This window comes from Sinohyriopsis cumingii, unplaced genomic scaffold (genome assembly GCF_028554795.1).
Source record: "Sinohyriopsis cumingii isolate HCF-2022 unplaced genomic scaffold, ASM2855479v2 utg000488l, whole genome shotgun sequence".
Taxonomy (NCBI): domain Eukaryota; kingdom Metazoa; phylum Mollusca; class Bivalvia; order Unionida; family Unionidae; genus Sinohyriopsis; species Sinohyriopsis cumingii.
Window position 1 is genome coordinate 182,609 of NW_028315905.1, and position 14,786 is coordinate 197,394.

At 36.7% G+C, this 14,786-nt stretch overlaps 1 protein-coding gene and 1 long non-coding RNA gene across 2 annotated transcripts in view; one reads left to right on the plus strand and one right to left on the minus strand.

Moving 5' to 3' along the window:
* The window catches only part of LOC149773981 (low-density lipoprotein receptor-related protein 1-like), an 86,233-nt gene that overhangs the window by 55,580 nt on the left and 15,867 nt on the right, over positions 1-14,786 (minus strand). Inside the window, exons 2-3 of the mRNA XM_089945931.1 lie at positions 3,511-3,961; positions 2,285-2,537 (exon numbers count right to left, since the gene is read on the minus strand). Coding sequence (XP_089802057.1) covers positions 2,285-2,537; positions 3,511-3,961 — 704 coding nt within the window. The remainder of the gene's footprint in view (positions 1-2,284; positions 2,538-3,510; positions 3,962-14,786) is intronic.
* LOC149773983 (uncharacterized) overlaps positions 7,814-14,786 on the plus strand; it is a 28,930-nt gene continuing 21,957 nt past the window's right edge. The window contains exon 1 of the long non-coding RNA XR_016417111.1: positions 7,814-7,952. This is a non-coding gene — a long non-coding RNA (uncharacterized LOC149773983). The remainder of the gene's footprint in view (positions 7,953-14,786) is intronic.

Here is a 14,786-nt window from a genome sequence, read left to right on the forward strand (position 1 = left end):
TGCAACCTACATGTCAATGACATGAGAGGTCCAATAACCACGTGCTATCAACAAAATACCATTTCAAAAGTTGTTGTACATAGAATTCGAAATATTAATTAAAAGTCACGTAATACTTGTACATAAATATAACGCACACTTAATTCCCAAATATATTTATTCTGAGAACAATGACTAGAAACCTGCCGGTATGGTAGCAAGGTGGAGAAAACCAGATTCATCAAGTACTAAGCACGTGTCCGCAATGTATTTTGTTGGTATCACGTGACTACCGCATTAACCTGTGCTATCCGCTTATTGAATATGTTTTTTTTCCAAGTTGCTGCAACATTTTCAGATTTCTGGTCGTGGTTTTCAGAACAAATATTTTTAGAGGTTTATGTTCTTTCATTTTAATGTAAATAGTATGTGGCTTTCATTTATATGTTTTCCTGCAGCAACAGTAGAAATTCTTTAGTGTTAATATTACGTGACTATTTGAACTCTGATGTCATTAACATGTAGGTCGCGAGAGTTGTGCAGTCATGTGACTCGGAATGCAAATGACGAGTTCCAGGTCATATTTAATCAAAGCTATTGTTTCGGCTAGTCTGTCAGCGGATCAAAGCTATAAAAATGCTCTACTCGCAATATCTGAGAAAATAAATCATATTCCTATCGATTTCATGCAGATATTACTCGGTGAAAGTTCGTTCAAGTTTGCTAGGCAGGCTAATAAGCGGATGCCCTCGGCGAATTCCAACTTTTCGATAGGGAATGGACGCTGATCCTACACCCCAACATAAACATCCAAATATCAAAAATGGGGTGGCAAGGGTCAGAGAAAACTCGGACTAATTGCGCTCTCCCCCTCAATATTTATATCCAAATAGGACGGGCTTACTACCGTTATCAGAAGAGGAATGTTTAACTCTGACAAATCGTTTGGATACGCCTTCCACATCACTTTAAGACCAAACTAGTTTGAAATACATCACCACAGTGATCCCAAGGACATGAAACCTAGTCGTACCTTGGTTATAATTTCAAATTACTATTAAAACAACCATTTTAGCAGAGTTCACCTTCATGAATTCAACGCATTGCAAGACCGTTTATGAATTCAAATCATTAGAAGACCGTTTGACAAAACACGTACACACATAGTTTTCACTTTGAAATTGGTGAGTAATGAATAATTAAATCTTTGCGACAACAAAATGGAACAGTCAAAATTCATCAGGCAACTTGAAATCCGCCATTAAGTAACTGTGTTTGCAGCGTTAATTGTCACGACCATGCAATGAACTGATAGAATTTTTACTGAAGACGTATTTACGCTTAACACCACCCTTTGACCTTAACACCACCCTTTGACCTCTAGATTTAGACGCTAGGCGTGAATAACCCCGTCTCTTGCCGTTTCTCCAATGTCAGACAATATAATCATGCAAATGCGTTGGCAGTGTCTCACGCCTTACACGATAGCTCATGCGAACCACAAGGCGACATTACTTGGGTTGCAGAAAACTGTTTCATTCATACGAATCAAATAGGTCCAACATGGGGATATATTAATTATATTTTAATTCGTTAGAAGAAAGGCCCTAGCTATCGCAAGCAGTATTGGCACTAAGGCCCTAACTATTGCCAACAGTATTAGCACTAAGGCCCTAGCTATTGCCAGCAGTATTAGCACTAAGGCCCTAGCTATTGCCAGCAGTATTAGCACTAAGGCCCTAGCTATTGCCAGCAGTATTAGCACTAAGGCCCTAGTTATTGCCAGCAGTATTAGCACTAAGACCCTAGCTATTGCCAGTAGTATTAGCACTAAGGTCCTGGCGCAAAATCTTACAGAATTTCCAGATCATTCAGATTTGGAAGTTAACTATACTGGATACCCGTTAAAATAACATGTACTACCTAAAAATCGTACAAGTTATGTTTTTCGACCGTTTCTTAGAGCATCCAAAGTAACGAAGAAAATGCTGGCCCCGGATCTACTGCGTCTATTTTTTAAACTTCACCGGGTAAGATACGATTCTTATGGCAGAATAAACGAAGTTCAGTACATCTGAATATTTAGTTGCTTATATGCAGATTAATCAGAAATCGAGACGCCTCTATATAACAAATATGCTACAAATTGTTGGAGGGATGCGAATAAACTTGGTGGTACAAGCTTTTTTTATTTTCTAGTGAAAAAAACATTTAAATCTGAGTTTTCGTTAATCCTGTAAATCTATTTGCTTCAGAATGGAAGATTCTGTAACACAAATTCAGAAAACTATTTTCTTTTTCCTACCCTGAATACTTCAATATCAAACAGCACTGCATGTGCTATTCGTCTGATAATCTTCCTTCCTGTTCCATCGTACAGCGCAGACTCGATGGTGTCCCTTCCATCATCTATCCAGATGATTTTCTTCTCGTGGACATCTGCAACTATACTGTATGGTGTTATCAGCCCGGAAGAAATTACGACCTTCACCTCATCTCCTGACATGCTTGACTGCCAAATATTTGCCGTCTGACCAATGTCAGTCCAGAATAAAATGCTATAAAGTAAGAGGAACATTTTCAAATACACGACAAATTATCGCTATGCTGTAAACACAACATACCAGCCAGTCCAGGACATACTGCGAATGAGAGATTAATCTGTGATACTATTGGTATAATTTTGATTTATGCGAGAACATATGGACTTAGTTATGAATAATTCTCATAAGTCAAACACTCAATCGATCCATCATAAAACTAGAGAAGGAAATATACTCAAAATGGCAAGAACACGAAAAGGTGTTCCTTTAACATTTGTATATTTCTATATTCCTGCAAATGTTTTGCTCATGTGTGTGTGTGTGAACAATATATATATTGTTCAAGTAAATGAATGTCGATCCTTATAGTGATTAAATAATCACGTGACCACATATCACTGCTGGCACTCCCCAGAATGGTATGTATACGATGCTTTTATTTTATACGGTTATTTATACCACAGTATGAGACCACATTATACGTGACTCGCATGCACATAAACGATAATTTGTCAGTGAGTCTCTCGCATAACTCCATGGAGTCTTATACATACGTGGATATGATAAAAACTTTGGGTATTATCACTTCTGAACAAAGCTTTTACATTCTAGGGTCTGAGCTTTCAAACATATTGGACAAACGATTCTATTTCTTGATGAGATGAGATGATAGTTTACATAAATGAATCTGCAACATGAGAAATTGGGAGTTGGTCGGCAAAGTAATGTCTTGCACAACTTTATGGTAATTGTTTCTTTTATCAAAACCTTTTACTTAGTAATTTTCTTTCTACGGTGCTACATACATACATACATACATACATACACTTTTTCTTCACAAAAGCGAATGTGTCTATCAATTCACTATTTGCTACAAATTACATTTGGCCAATTGATGATCTAATGCGATGAACTTCATTCAGCGTAGAGCTTATAGAGAGAATGACCAAGTCAGGAGATGAAAAGTATGAATTCAGATAGCATTTACCCTTGAAGTGGATCAAGCGTTATACCATGAGGTCTCTGAATAATCTCGTGTTGAAGAATTCTGTACATGTGCGCACTGCCACTTTTTGTATTCATAACTCCTATCCATCCATAAGTGGGGTCAGTCCAGTACAAGCTGTTGCTTAACCAATCGAACGCTATCCTGGTGTAGATACTTGAAGGACCAGTCTGGAGAGATGTCCATGTCCGTATGTCTTCTCGAGAATGATTTCTCTCAAGGAAAATCATGTTCCTGATGTATTCATAGAGGAATAGAGAGTCAGATTTGTAGTCTGCATACAAGTTTAGGAAATAGACATCCACATTGAAAGTCGTACATCTGGCAGTTGTCAAGGGCATTCCATTTTCTGTAATCGGAAATCGGCAGTACGATTTCTTCATGTTTGGTGGAATATTTGCATTGGGAATGTATGTCACCATTAATGCTGGGTCTGATAATGAAAAAATGAATTGTATAGTTTATGAGAAAGATCGGCTGACGTTTGAGTTGACATTTAGTAAATAAGTATATTAATATACACACATGCCGCAGTGTTTTTTTTTAAATATGCATTTTCAGCACAAGTTTGAAGCCCCTAAAATTATGCATCATGTTATTTTAACCAAACTTAAGTTTCATCTGGATAATTATTAAGATATATCAACTTCTGTTTCCTATCTATTACTAACTCTTTTTCAATGACATTGACATTCTCCACGTACGATTTGAGTACCATAAATTGGGGATCTGGTCAATTTCACTAAACCAAATCTAGTGTTAATTATAACATAAAGACTGTTGATTACCGAATTTTAAGTCGGAGTTTAAGCAACTATAATTGCTGGATTCCAAACTCAAGTTGGAGTTCAGAAATAAATTTTGTAAGAGACACCCAGACCTGGTCTGAAAAGTTTGACATTTTTAAAAAAAATAAACATATTAAACTAAGCTTCCACACGACATAAAATTGCTATTATCACAAATTTTTAAATTAATGATTATTCGGATTTAATGCAGCATCGACGTGATAAAATCCATTTAAGTCACTTTGCGTTATCAAATGAATGTTGAAAGGGAGAGAACCCAAAGAACCACGTACAGTGTAAAGTAAAGGACTCACGGTACTAAATCAGCTTCCATTGAAAATCTATTCAAATACCATGATATTAAAAATTTAATAACTTTAAATTTTAAACGCTCATAATCAAACCTACATTTGTCACTATAGACAAATCATTGATAACAGCATCTGTGTTGAGAAAAATGTATCAGCCAAGGACATTTTCTGGATCTATATGTGTATGAACTTGTGTTTTCAGTTCTGCACAAAGGAATCAAGAGCTAATTTCAGTAATAAGTTTTCCAAAGTCAGATCTGTAAAAATATTGAAATTCCATTAGTAAATCAATATCTTTTTTTTTCAGTTACAAGTAGGATAAGCTCTCTAAAGGTTCTATCTACTAAAATCTTACTTTCATTATCAACCAATCCTCGCCAGAGTAAACAATTATAAAAAATATATATATCTTAACCCCTTTTTTAGACTGGTTCCCATTTTTCTTATAATTAGTATAGTAAATCCAGTAATTCTGTGATCTGTGAGATTGTTATATCAATTCTCTTTGAGTCAGACCTAGTTTTCATTGCATTAAAACCTCATTCGGTATAAATTTATTCGAAAAGTTGCATAAGTTTTAACTTGATGCAAACCATCATGCTCCTAAGAATTTATGAACGCATTTTAGGAATGAATTATGCATATATGAAGATTATTTATACGTTATAAGAACGGATTATTTATCTTCAAACCAATGGATTATGTATTTTCATACCAGTGGCTTATGTATCTTCATACGAACGGATTGTGTATCTTTATACCAATGGATTATATATTGTCATATTGAATTAATGTTTGATTTAGGTGACATGCGTGGATATTACTTGGGCACTGTATTGTACATAGGGCAGAAAATTCGCCATCATCGCCTATTTATGTGCCATAAAGTTTCCGGCTTTAAACGGAAAATCGCTACAATATTCCGAAGCGGTTTAATATGTAACTGGGGTGAAAGCGGCGAAGAGATGGTGAAGAACCGCAAAAACACAAACTGCATTTTTTCGCGCAGCATAACGTACGTGGGTTGGAGTCTTGTGGGGTCCAGGTAGCTGAGATTCAACATAGGGGGTCTTAATCTCGTTTATCTAATTTTTTTTGTGCCTTACTCTGCAGAGAGAACTGTATTTTTCTATTCACGTTCAAACACTATTTATAATAATAATAATAATAATAATAATAATAATAATTCTTATTATTAGCATACTCACAAAACGGTCGCTTGTATACTATATGACAATGTATTTCGCCGTACAGTACAGTTTCAGTACAAAGTTACTATTAGAATAACCAAAGGATTATACATACAGTACTTGTTGTCGTCTCTTTCGTTTTCATCGTTATAGGAATATGTGGGATCAAACGTCAACTCACGTTTTCATCATAAACGAGCTAAACATAGCGGGAAATCAGAAGCGAACGAATGAGACAGAAAAGACTGAATTGTTTTCTGGTGCTGTCAGTCCACAGAAGCGAACGAATGAGACAGAAAAGACTGAATTGTTTTCTGGTGCTGTCAGTCCATAGTCATTGTTTCGACCAAGGTTTGATTATCTGCCGGTTTATTCTATGCATCTTGCATTTTAAGATCACAGTCTTTGGTTCGACTAGCGGTTTATTTATGATAACTAGATCCCGTTTGTGTAAATTTGTATACCGTCCAAAACTTGTATATATATAATCTCGCCATGCTTTTAAATCTTAAATATTTTGTGTTAAGGACTGCAAAAGTAAAAATGTTCCCAAATCTGTGAACAACTTTACAATTAAGAGCGATAGAAATCCCAGATTTGTTTAAAATATACCCTCAATGTGCTTAATGACCCTGCCAACTTTCAACATTAAACTGTAACATGAAGTTAACATTTTGCGTGATTCACACGCCGACAGGATAAATCTGATACGGTGTAAAAGCATGTGATCAATGTTACTAAACGTTACGAACACTTTCACATATAAGAGGAAGCTGGTTTCTGCTACAACATTTGCAATTACTCATGTACCACAGCCATGTGCAGACAAAAATATAAATGGCTTAGATACCCGAATAACCCTTCGTTGAATATTTTTCAAACAGTGGATTATAGGTCCAATGCGTATATGGCGAAGGGTGTAAATCCACCTACTTTGTGCAATACAGGGAACTATGAATCGTGAAACTCATAATGACTCGTGCCTGCATAAAATCCTAGCTAGTTTACATTAGAAATGGGGGAGTGATGAGGAAAATGGATTCAGTTTTGTCACTAGAGTGACCTGTCAGCAAGCGGCCTGCTAAAAGGATTCGCACGACTCCAGCTGTAGGGCTGAGTTTTTGAAGGTAGGAATATCCGGGGTGTCCGGTGTTGTCAGAGTGTAGAAACGTCCGTGTGTCCGGAGCGTTTAAGGTGCCGGAGCGTCTAATGTCTAGCGTCCGGAATGTCAAGAGTGACTAAGGTGACCCAGCTGTAGAGCCGTCAAAGGACCAGGGGGTCCGGAGGGTCTAATATTTCAAGTGTCCGGAGGGTCTAATGTTTCAAGTGATCATAGTATTCCGAGGGTCCGGAGTCTATATTGGTTGTGAAATTGATTCGGAGGAGCTGTGGAGCGGATATGGTGCACGGGTGACGGAGTGCATCTCCACACATGTATTTTTAGCTGTATGCTAATTTTGGGTTAGTAAGACCCAGTGTATTATTCAGGACTGGAAGGATAGATTGTATATCCGTTCTTGTTTAGTGACATAATTTCGCTACCTGAGCGAATACATTTTTTACTATGTGTAAAGACTTACATCGTTTACTATTTGAGTGAACTATATTCACCTTTCCATTATTGAATCATTTGTGAAATCATTTATCCTGTGTTTTAGGGTTTCTGAACTAATTTATTTGTATATTTTTTCCATCTTTGAAACTGTGCGTTTTTTATGTTAAATAGATCCAATATTTGGATTATAAATACGCACACATCTTCATAATCCACTACTCATATAAATCGCCATATTAAACCATATATCTGTGTCGTCAAAACGTGTTCTGTTGTTAATCCGAAATATCCCACCCGGTTATCTTGTTACATGACCCACTTTAAACCAACAAGAAACTTTCCGCCTTTTCTGACAAGACTGAAAACAATTAACTCTAGAGGGTACGCCCCGTTATACATAATTCCAGTGAAGCCTAGAACTCTGGGAACTGATTAATTCCTTGGGAGAGTTAAAACGCGTTATTTTTGCTTCGAGGTGGTGATGATGCTGATTTCCAAGCACTGCGTTAGCAGTTCAAAACCGCGGTCAACATCTGCTGAATGCAGAGGAGTTCTGTCGGACAGGGATCATGTATAATAGGTGAGTGTTTTAATGGATCTAATTCTATGCAAAAAGAAATACAAATTTATAAATTCCATACGGAAAGTAAACATGACATATTTTTAATTTGCTTTGATATGCTTTTGTTAACTTGGTCATATATAAATTATGAAGACTGGAGACTATTCCGCATCGAAGGAAAGGCGACCTTGATTTTAGTATTACTCAAGTTTTCTGATATTGGATTCATTAGCCGTTGAACACTACAATCGCAACAGTTAACATCACTATCATACATCAGATTAATTCCAAATTTTCAGTTACTACTTATGCTAATAAATAATTCATTGTCTCTCAGGGGACGAGGACTGTGGAGAGATTTTACCCCACCCACCCACCCCAATTTGGTAATATCCAGCAAGTTTGGCATGGATCATGGAACTCAACTGACACGTACCTACATAACACTGTAATTATATTGGATATTAGGTGATGTGTATTAGTTTTCTGCGGTACTGCAGGTTTGATGCATCCATCTTTCCCATTCTTCTCCTGACAGCGCTCTACGCTTCACTACTTCATCTGACTGTCCATCTTTGAGGTCAACCAGATGCACACTGCTTACTTTCCTTCTTGGTAGTGTTCCATCCAATCCTTGCACACTGCTTACTTTCCTTCTTGGTAGCGTTCCATCCAATCCTTCTTCTAGTACATCTCTTAATAGGTTTTCACTTCTATCCTATTCCTCTTTTCTTTCTCTCCAAAATTACTTTCAACAATCTTCTCTTTTCACCTACTAAACTTAATACCTTTTCATTTGTTTTCCTACCACTCCAGATAACTTTCTCCATGCGTCTCTAGATCCACATCTCAAAAGCTTTTAACCTTCGTCGTTCGTCCTTTCTAAGAGCCCAAGTTTCTGAGCCATACAATGTTGCACATCATACCCAGGTTTTGAGAATCTTCTTTTTTTTCTTCAAATCATTGTTAATTTTTCTACGTTAGTAATTCTTTCTTCTTGTTAAATACATCCTTCACCATCCTAATTTTTGTTCTCACCTCTTCTTCATGTCTTCCATCTTCGTAATAGGAGATAATAAATATCATAAATTTCTCACTAGTTCTACAGGTTCACCATAAATGCTTTAAGCTATCTCAAAAATCGTTCATTTTGTACACGTACCTAATCAAATGATTGCATGACAAATCTTATAAATCAAATGTTGCATCTTATGGACAGAACCATGTAGTATATACCATAAATGTTATATGTTATGCACTTTATCAAATATCTTAATTAGAATTGTATCTAAATAATATTTTTAAAGATTCGAAGTGATTGGAAAGCTTATACCATATTTTGTTTTATTTCTAAGTTTGAAATCATGTGAAAAAGGCGAATCTATTGGTTTGAAGATTCTGAATAATAGAGTGATTTTTTTAAATCAGGATATTATTGTATCATAATTCAAGAGCTCATGTAACATTTCTACTTTTACCACATGCGCCCAACACTACACGTAACCTGTCTAATATGGTACTTGTACCCTCCCCCTCCAACATAATGGCAAACTCTCCTCCTCTCCCCCCACCTCTTGAATGAAATATACTACTCAACTGATATTGACCTGAATGACAGCACACGACAACAATTTAGGTCGCACATACGGTTGACCTTTGACCTGTTTCATTAGATTTCACTGCACTTTTTCTGTCTTCTAATAATGCAGGTCTGATCAAAATGTTCTCCCCCCACACTTGTCATGGACATGTTTCAGAAATTTGACTTTCCCCATCTATATTTTCACTTGTCCCAGTAATTTCAATATTTTGCCTAGATTTGATGAGATGTACGCATTAAACCAATACAAAAAGAGTTATTGTACAGCTTATTTATTTCATAAAAGGGCTCAACTTGTATTATCAGCTATCTTATTTATACCTTATTTCTTGCTGGAACTGAAACTTTTTTAAACGATTTCTCCCCCCAAAATATAATAATAATAATAATAATAATAATAATAATAATAATAATAATAATGATGATGATGATGTCTTTGAATAGAGCTTAATCTTTAGAAACTCTAAGCGCTTTACAACATTAGACAACACCTGTAACATAAAAACAAACATATAATGATATTATTACAAAAAAAACAACAACAAACACCATGGAATTAGAAAACATAAAAACATGCTGAAAATATTTAAGGTAGGGAACATTATTAGGTCTTTAAGTTTGTTCTTGTAGTCGAAATAAGTGAGTTTTAAGAGCACACTTGAATGGGATCACTGTGTCTTTGTGTTTAAGTTCCGTTGGTAATTCATTCCACGTTGCTGGGCCCTGGTATGCAAAAGAACGTTGTCCATATGATTTCATTTTCGTAGTAGGAATACCGAGTATACGATTGTCAGAAGAGGAGCGTAAGTATCTTGCTGGTGTGTACACGTGGGTGAGGTCGGATAGGTATGTTGGACTGGAGTCCTTCAGTGAAACTTAGTACAGAGAACAAATTTTGTGTTTGATCCTGGATCGAATGGATAGCCAGTGTATGGTACAGAGCAGCGGGAAGGTGTACTCTGATCGTGGTACTCTAAGTATGATCCGAGCAGCTGTGTTTTGAACTTTATGAAGTTTCTGAAGTAGATATTGAGATGAACCAGACAGAATTGAGTTACAATAGTCCAGTTGCCCGGGTGTGTTCTAAACACCAGATTTACTACTGATCTTTTCTGGAGCACGCACATAATTTCCATATCAATAAATGCCCGGGTGTGTTGTGTTCTAAACACCAGATTTACTACTGTTCTTTTCTGGAGCACGCACATAATATCCAGATCAATAAATGGTTTTCCATGTTGGGATAGGGTGTAGTCTGTATTAATGGTAATTATCATTCTAGTTTATTACATTCCATTTTCATTTAATTTCAAAACGGCTTTTCATTCGTGTTATGTTACTAACGCCAACTTCTGGGATTTTCTGCATAGGTTGGCTAGTGTCTTACCTATACTCTGCTGCACAGGTTGGCTAGTGTCTTACATATACTCTGCTGCACAGGTTGTCTAGTGTCTTACATACACTCTGCTTCTTACATACACTCTGCTGCACAGGTTGGCTAGTGTCTTACATATACTCTGCTGCACAGGCTTTATCAGGGTCAAACGGTCATAGGACGTGATTGAGTGAAACTTGAATTTGCCAGATATAAATGACAAATATACTGGTTGGATATCCAAAGCAAGCCAGTTTAGAATATTGTTTGGAGTAGGTGCAAAGCATACTTCATTCCGAGTGAGTCACTATGAGCCATGGGTAATTATCAACCCAGTGTGGCTGAAATTTATTAGTCTCTTAGCTGTGTCATATTTGATTTTTTTTCCTGCACAGTGTGACTTCGTATCTGCTTGGATAACAAATTACCCCAGAGTGAGTGGCATATTTATGTTTTAAAAGGCATATTTATGTTTTAAATGGCATATTTACGTTTTAAGTGGCATATTTATGTTTTATCCCTCTTCTTTTAGGTGAATTTTACTTTTCTGAATTTTCTTTATGGCACTGTTTGCAAAAATAATCAGTAAATAAATTTTGTCAATAATGGAAAAGAACATCTAATTTCACAGATACTTCTAATAAAGTGATCAAAATATATATTTTGCTGTTTAAACACTAGTCTCTCCTTACTTTAAAGTAATTGCTTCAGATCTCTACAAGTTTATCCTCTCTGTAATCAGTTAAAAGTTAAAGACTGATTACTGTATTTTTTTCAGTTCACAAAGGAAATGTGCACTTATGTCAGTAAAGTGCCTTTCATTAATTTCCCTGTGTTAACTCGGTGGACTAAAATAAAAGTGTGATCTCTTCGCACGTATCTGGGACGAATAAACACAATGATGTTTAAAACACTGGTAATTAATCCGACCGGATTTGTTTTTCGTTGACGTGTTTCCATTGGCCAATAATTTTGTCACTTTGCCCAATATGCAGTCAAGCAGTAATAAAACTCACACACAAGGAACAGTTAACGACCACTTACTGTAGTATCACCGGATGTGAACGAATAAAGGAAGATAACTTAGATTCAGAATGCCTGGACGTCTTGACTGGTCAGATAAAGGGATACAAATTAGCACTTGCTTTAAGCAGCAGGGAAGTTCTACAGACCAGACTCCCAGACCAAAATAAAGCCTCCTACGAGAACTTTCTCCGTAGAAGCCTCAGATTTCAAAAATAAGCCTTCCCACGAAAATTAATTTGCGTAAATTCGTTCCCGATTGCAATTTTTGTGTGCAAAATCGATGATTCTGGACAAGTAAAAAACAAAGATTTGGGGGGGGGGGGGAATTTATTCCGTCGACGAAGTTTGCAAAGTTTGGCTGCTAATCCTAATTTTACCTCGCATTAAAACAATATAGTTGAAAATAATATGAGTCCGAAAGCTAGCACAGTTGGAGAGCCTCATTCTGCCAGATTAGCGCGAGAGCAATTAGCGGCATTAAAGAAGCTTATCCCGACAAAACGATTATTTAAGAGAAATGTTCGTGGTTACGAAGATGTACAACATGGAATTGCCGAGGTATCATCGAAATGGTTGAAGCCAGTTACCGGAACAATCGAGCAAGTTGTATTTGGCGACGAAAAAGATCCAGATACGAAGAAAAAGGGAATTTTTCCTATGTTGAAAGGTATTGAGGAACAATCACGAACATTACCCGATCGATTAGCAATAGCAGCAGCAGCACAAGGGCGACAACCTGCAATTGCTTATAAAACAGGTAGTAAGGGAAAAACCGTAGTAGGAAAACCGGGAGTAAAAAAAGGGAAGTTTAATATCGAGAATTTAAGAGAAAATTTCACCGATGAGGGATGGGAAATAATATCACGACCGCTCTCGACACTGTATACCATAGATCGAATTGGTCAATTTGCGGAAGATATGTTTAGTGTTCGAAATGAATATTTGACTGAAATAGGAAAGGGAAAATATAAAACCCGTAATAGTTGGTATGGTATGTTATATAAAGTTTATGCGGAAAAAACACAGGCGAGTGAAAGGGATCCATTTTTTAGAAGATTTTTAGAAGCAGCAGACGATAGATATAATTATAATAAGCAACTAGCGGAAGATATAAAACAGCAAGCGAAGGAAAGAAAACAACAGGAGAAGGAAGAAAAAACTAAAACACGGAAGAGAAAAGTAATACCACAGGAAGAGGATATTCAACCACAGGAACCGATAGTTCAACCACAGGAACCGATAGTTCAACCACAGGAACCGATAGTTCAACCACAGGAATTAGGAGCTAGACCAAAAGAAAAAATTCCACCTCAGAAAAAAGAGAGAAAATCAAGAAGGAAAAAAGAAGATATTCAACCACAGGCACCGATAGTTAAACCAGCACAACCTAAGGCACAACTTTCCGAAGATATAAGGATGAAGGAAGAATATGAACTTCATCCAATAAAACTTGATACTAGTGTAACCGCTGATAATTATTTGAACACGAACATATTGCATTTACTTAGAAACTATGATTCAAAAATTCAGATGGCTGCGGATGATTCTATTGAAAATAGAAGATTTATTTTGAGAAGATTTATTGCTGATAAAGTCGAAGAAGTTGATTGGCTGGCGATAATTTATTTTGGCACTTTAGGAAAACCAATAGACTATTCTGATAAAAATTTTGAAAAATTTATATCGGATGTTGGTGATTACAAATTAATGAAGCTAAGGGAAAGTCTATCATCTACAAGGAAGAGTGATATATTAATCCCGGGTTTCCCCCCCCCCTCCTTTCAACTCCCCTTAGAATCACCATTAACGTTGTCATCAGGGACATCGTCAGGAGAAGTATTCGAGGAAGCGTTATCGCCATCGAAATTTCCAAAACCAAAAACAGGAAGCGGATATACAATTTGCCCTGACAGTGTTGTCAACGATGTATCTCGCCTCGAGGTATTAATCGGAGGAAAACGAGCCGGAAATAACTCCCGTGAAGTAATTAACGAGGCTTCAGATATTTGTCAGCGATTATTCCGCGGTGGCATCATTAATTCTCACATTTACAAGGAACTCGTCGATGAGCTCATCGATTAAAACAACACAATTGAAATAACATGATTGTTCACAAACATCAGCGCAGACCTCAACAGGTCCGCATAGTAAACTCTCGATTGCCCGTGTACAAATATATCCACGGCAATGGATTCGGTGATATCATTGGAAGTCTCGTTACGCGAATAATACCTAAAATCGGACCCGTGATCAAGCAGTTCGGGTTAAAAGCAATAGGAAAAATCGGCGAGACTGCTATTTCTGGTATCGGTAATTTGGCCAGTAAAGGCTACAATGCTGTCAAAAGTAAAATATTAAATTTAATACGCAAAAAACAACCCGTCAAATTACCTAGCACCAGAGAAATGCCACCCGAAATCAGCAAAGCCATAAACGACGCAGCAAATAAAAAAATAAACGATCTCGCAAAGGAAGTTGCTAAGACAAATATAGCGCAGGAAGTTGCTAAGACAAATCTCGCAAATGAAGTTGCTAATACAAGTTTTATTTCAGGCAGCGGTCTTCGTTTTAGATGATATTCTTAATAATAAATGATCGCACAAGTGTCAAATGAAGTGTTCGACATGGACGAACCCGTAGGAAGAGACACATCCGTGCGAGATTTCCAGTATTTCTCGTACGATGCAGTTGAACCAAATACATCTAATCGCTTGGAAATTCAAGTTCACGATACAACAAGATATTTTCTTCCATCTGAGGCATATATCGAAGTTATCGGGGAAGTTGTTAAAGCGGATAATACCGCCTATGCAGCAGATTTTAGAGTCGGATTTGTTAACAACGGTATTAT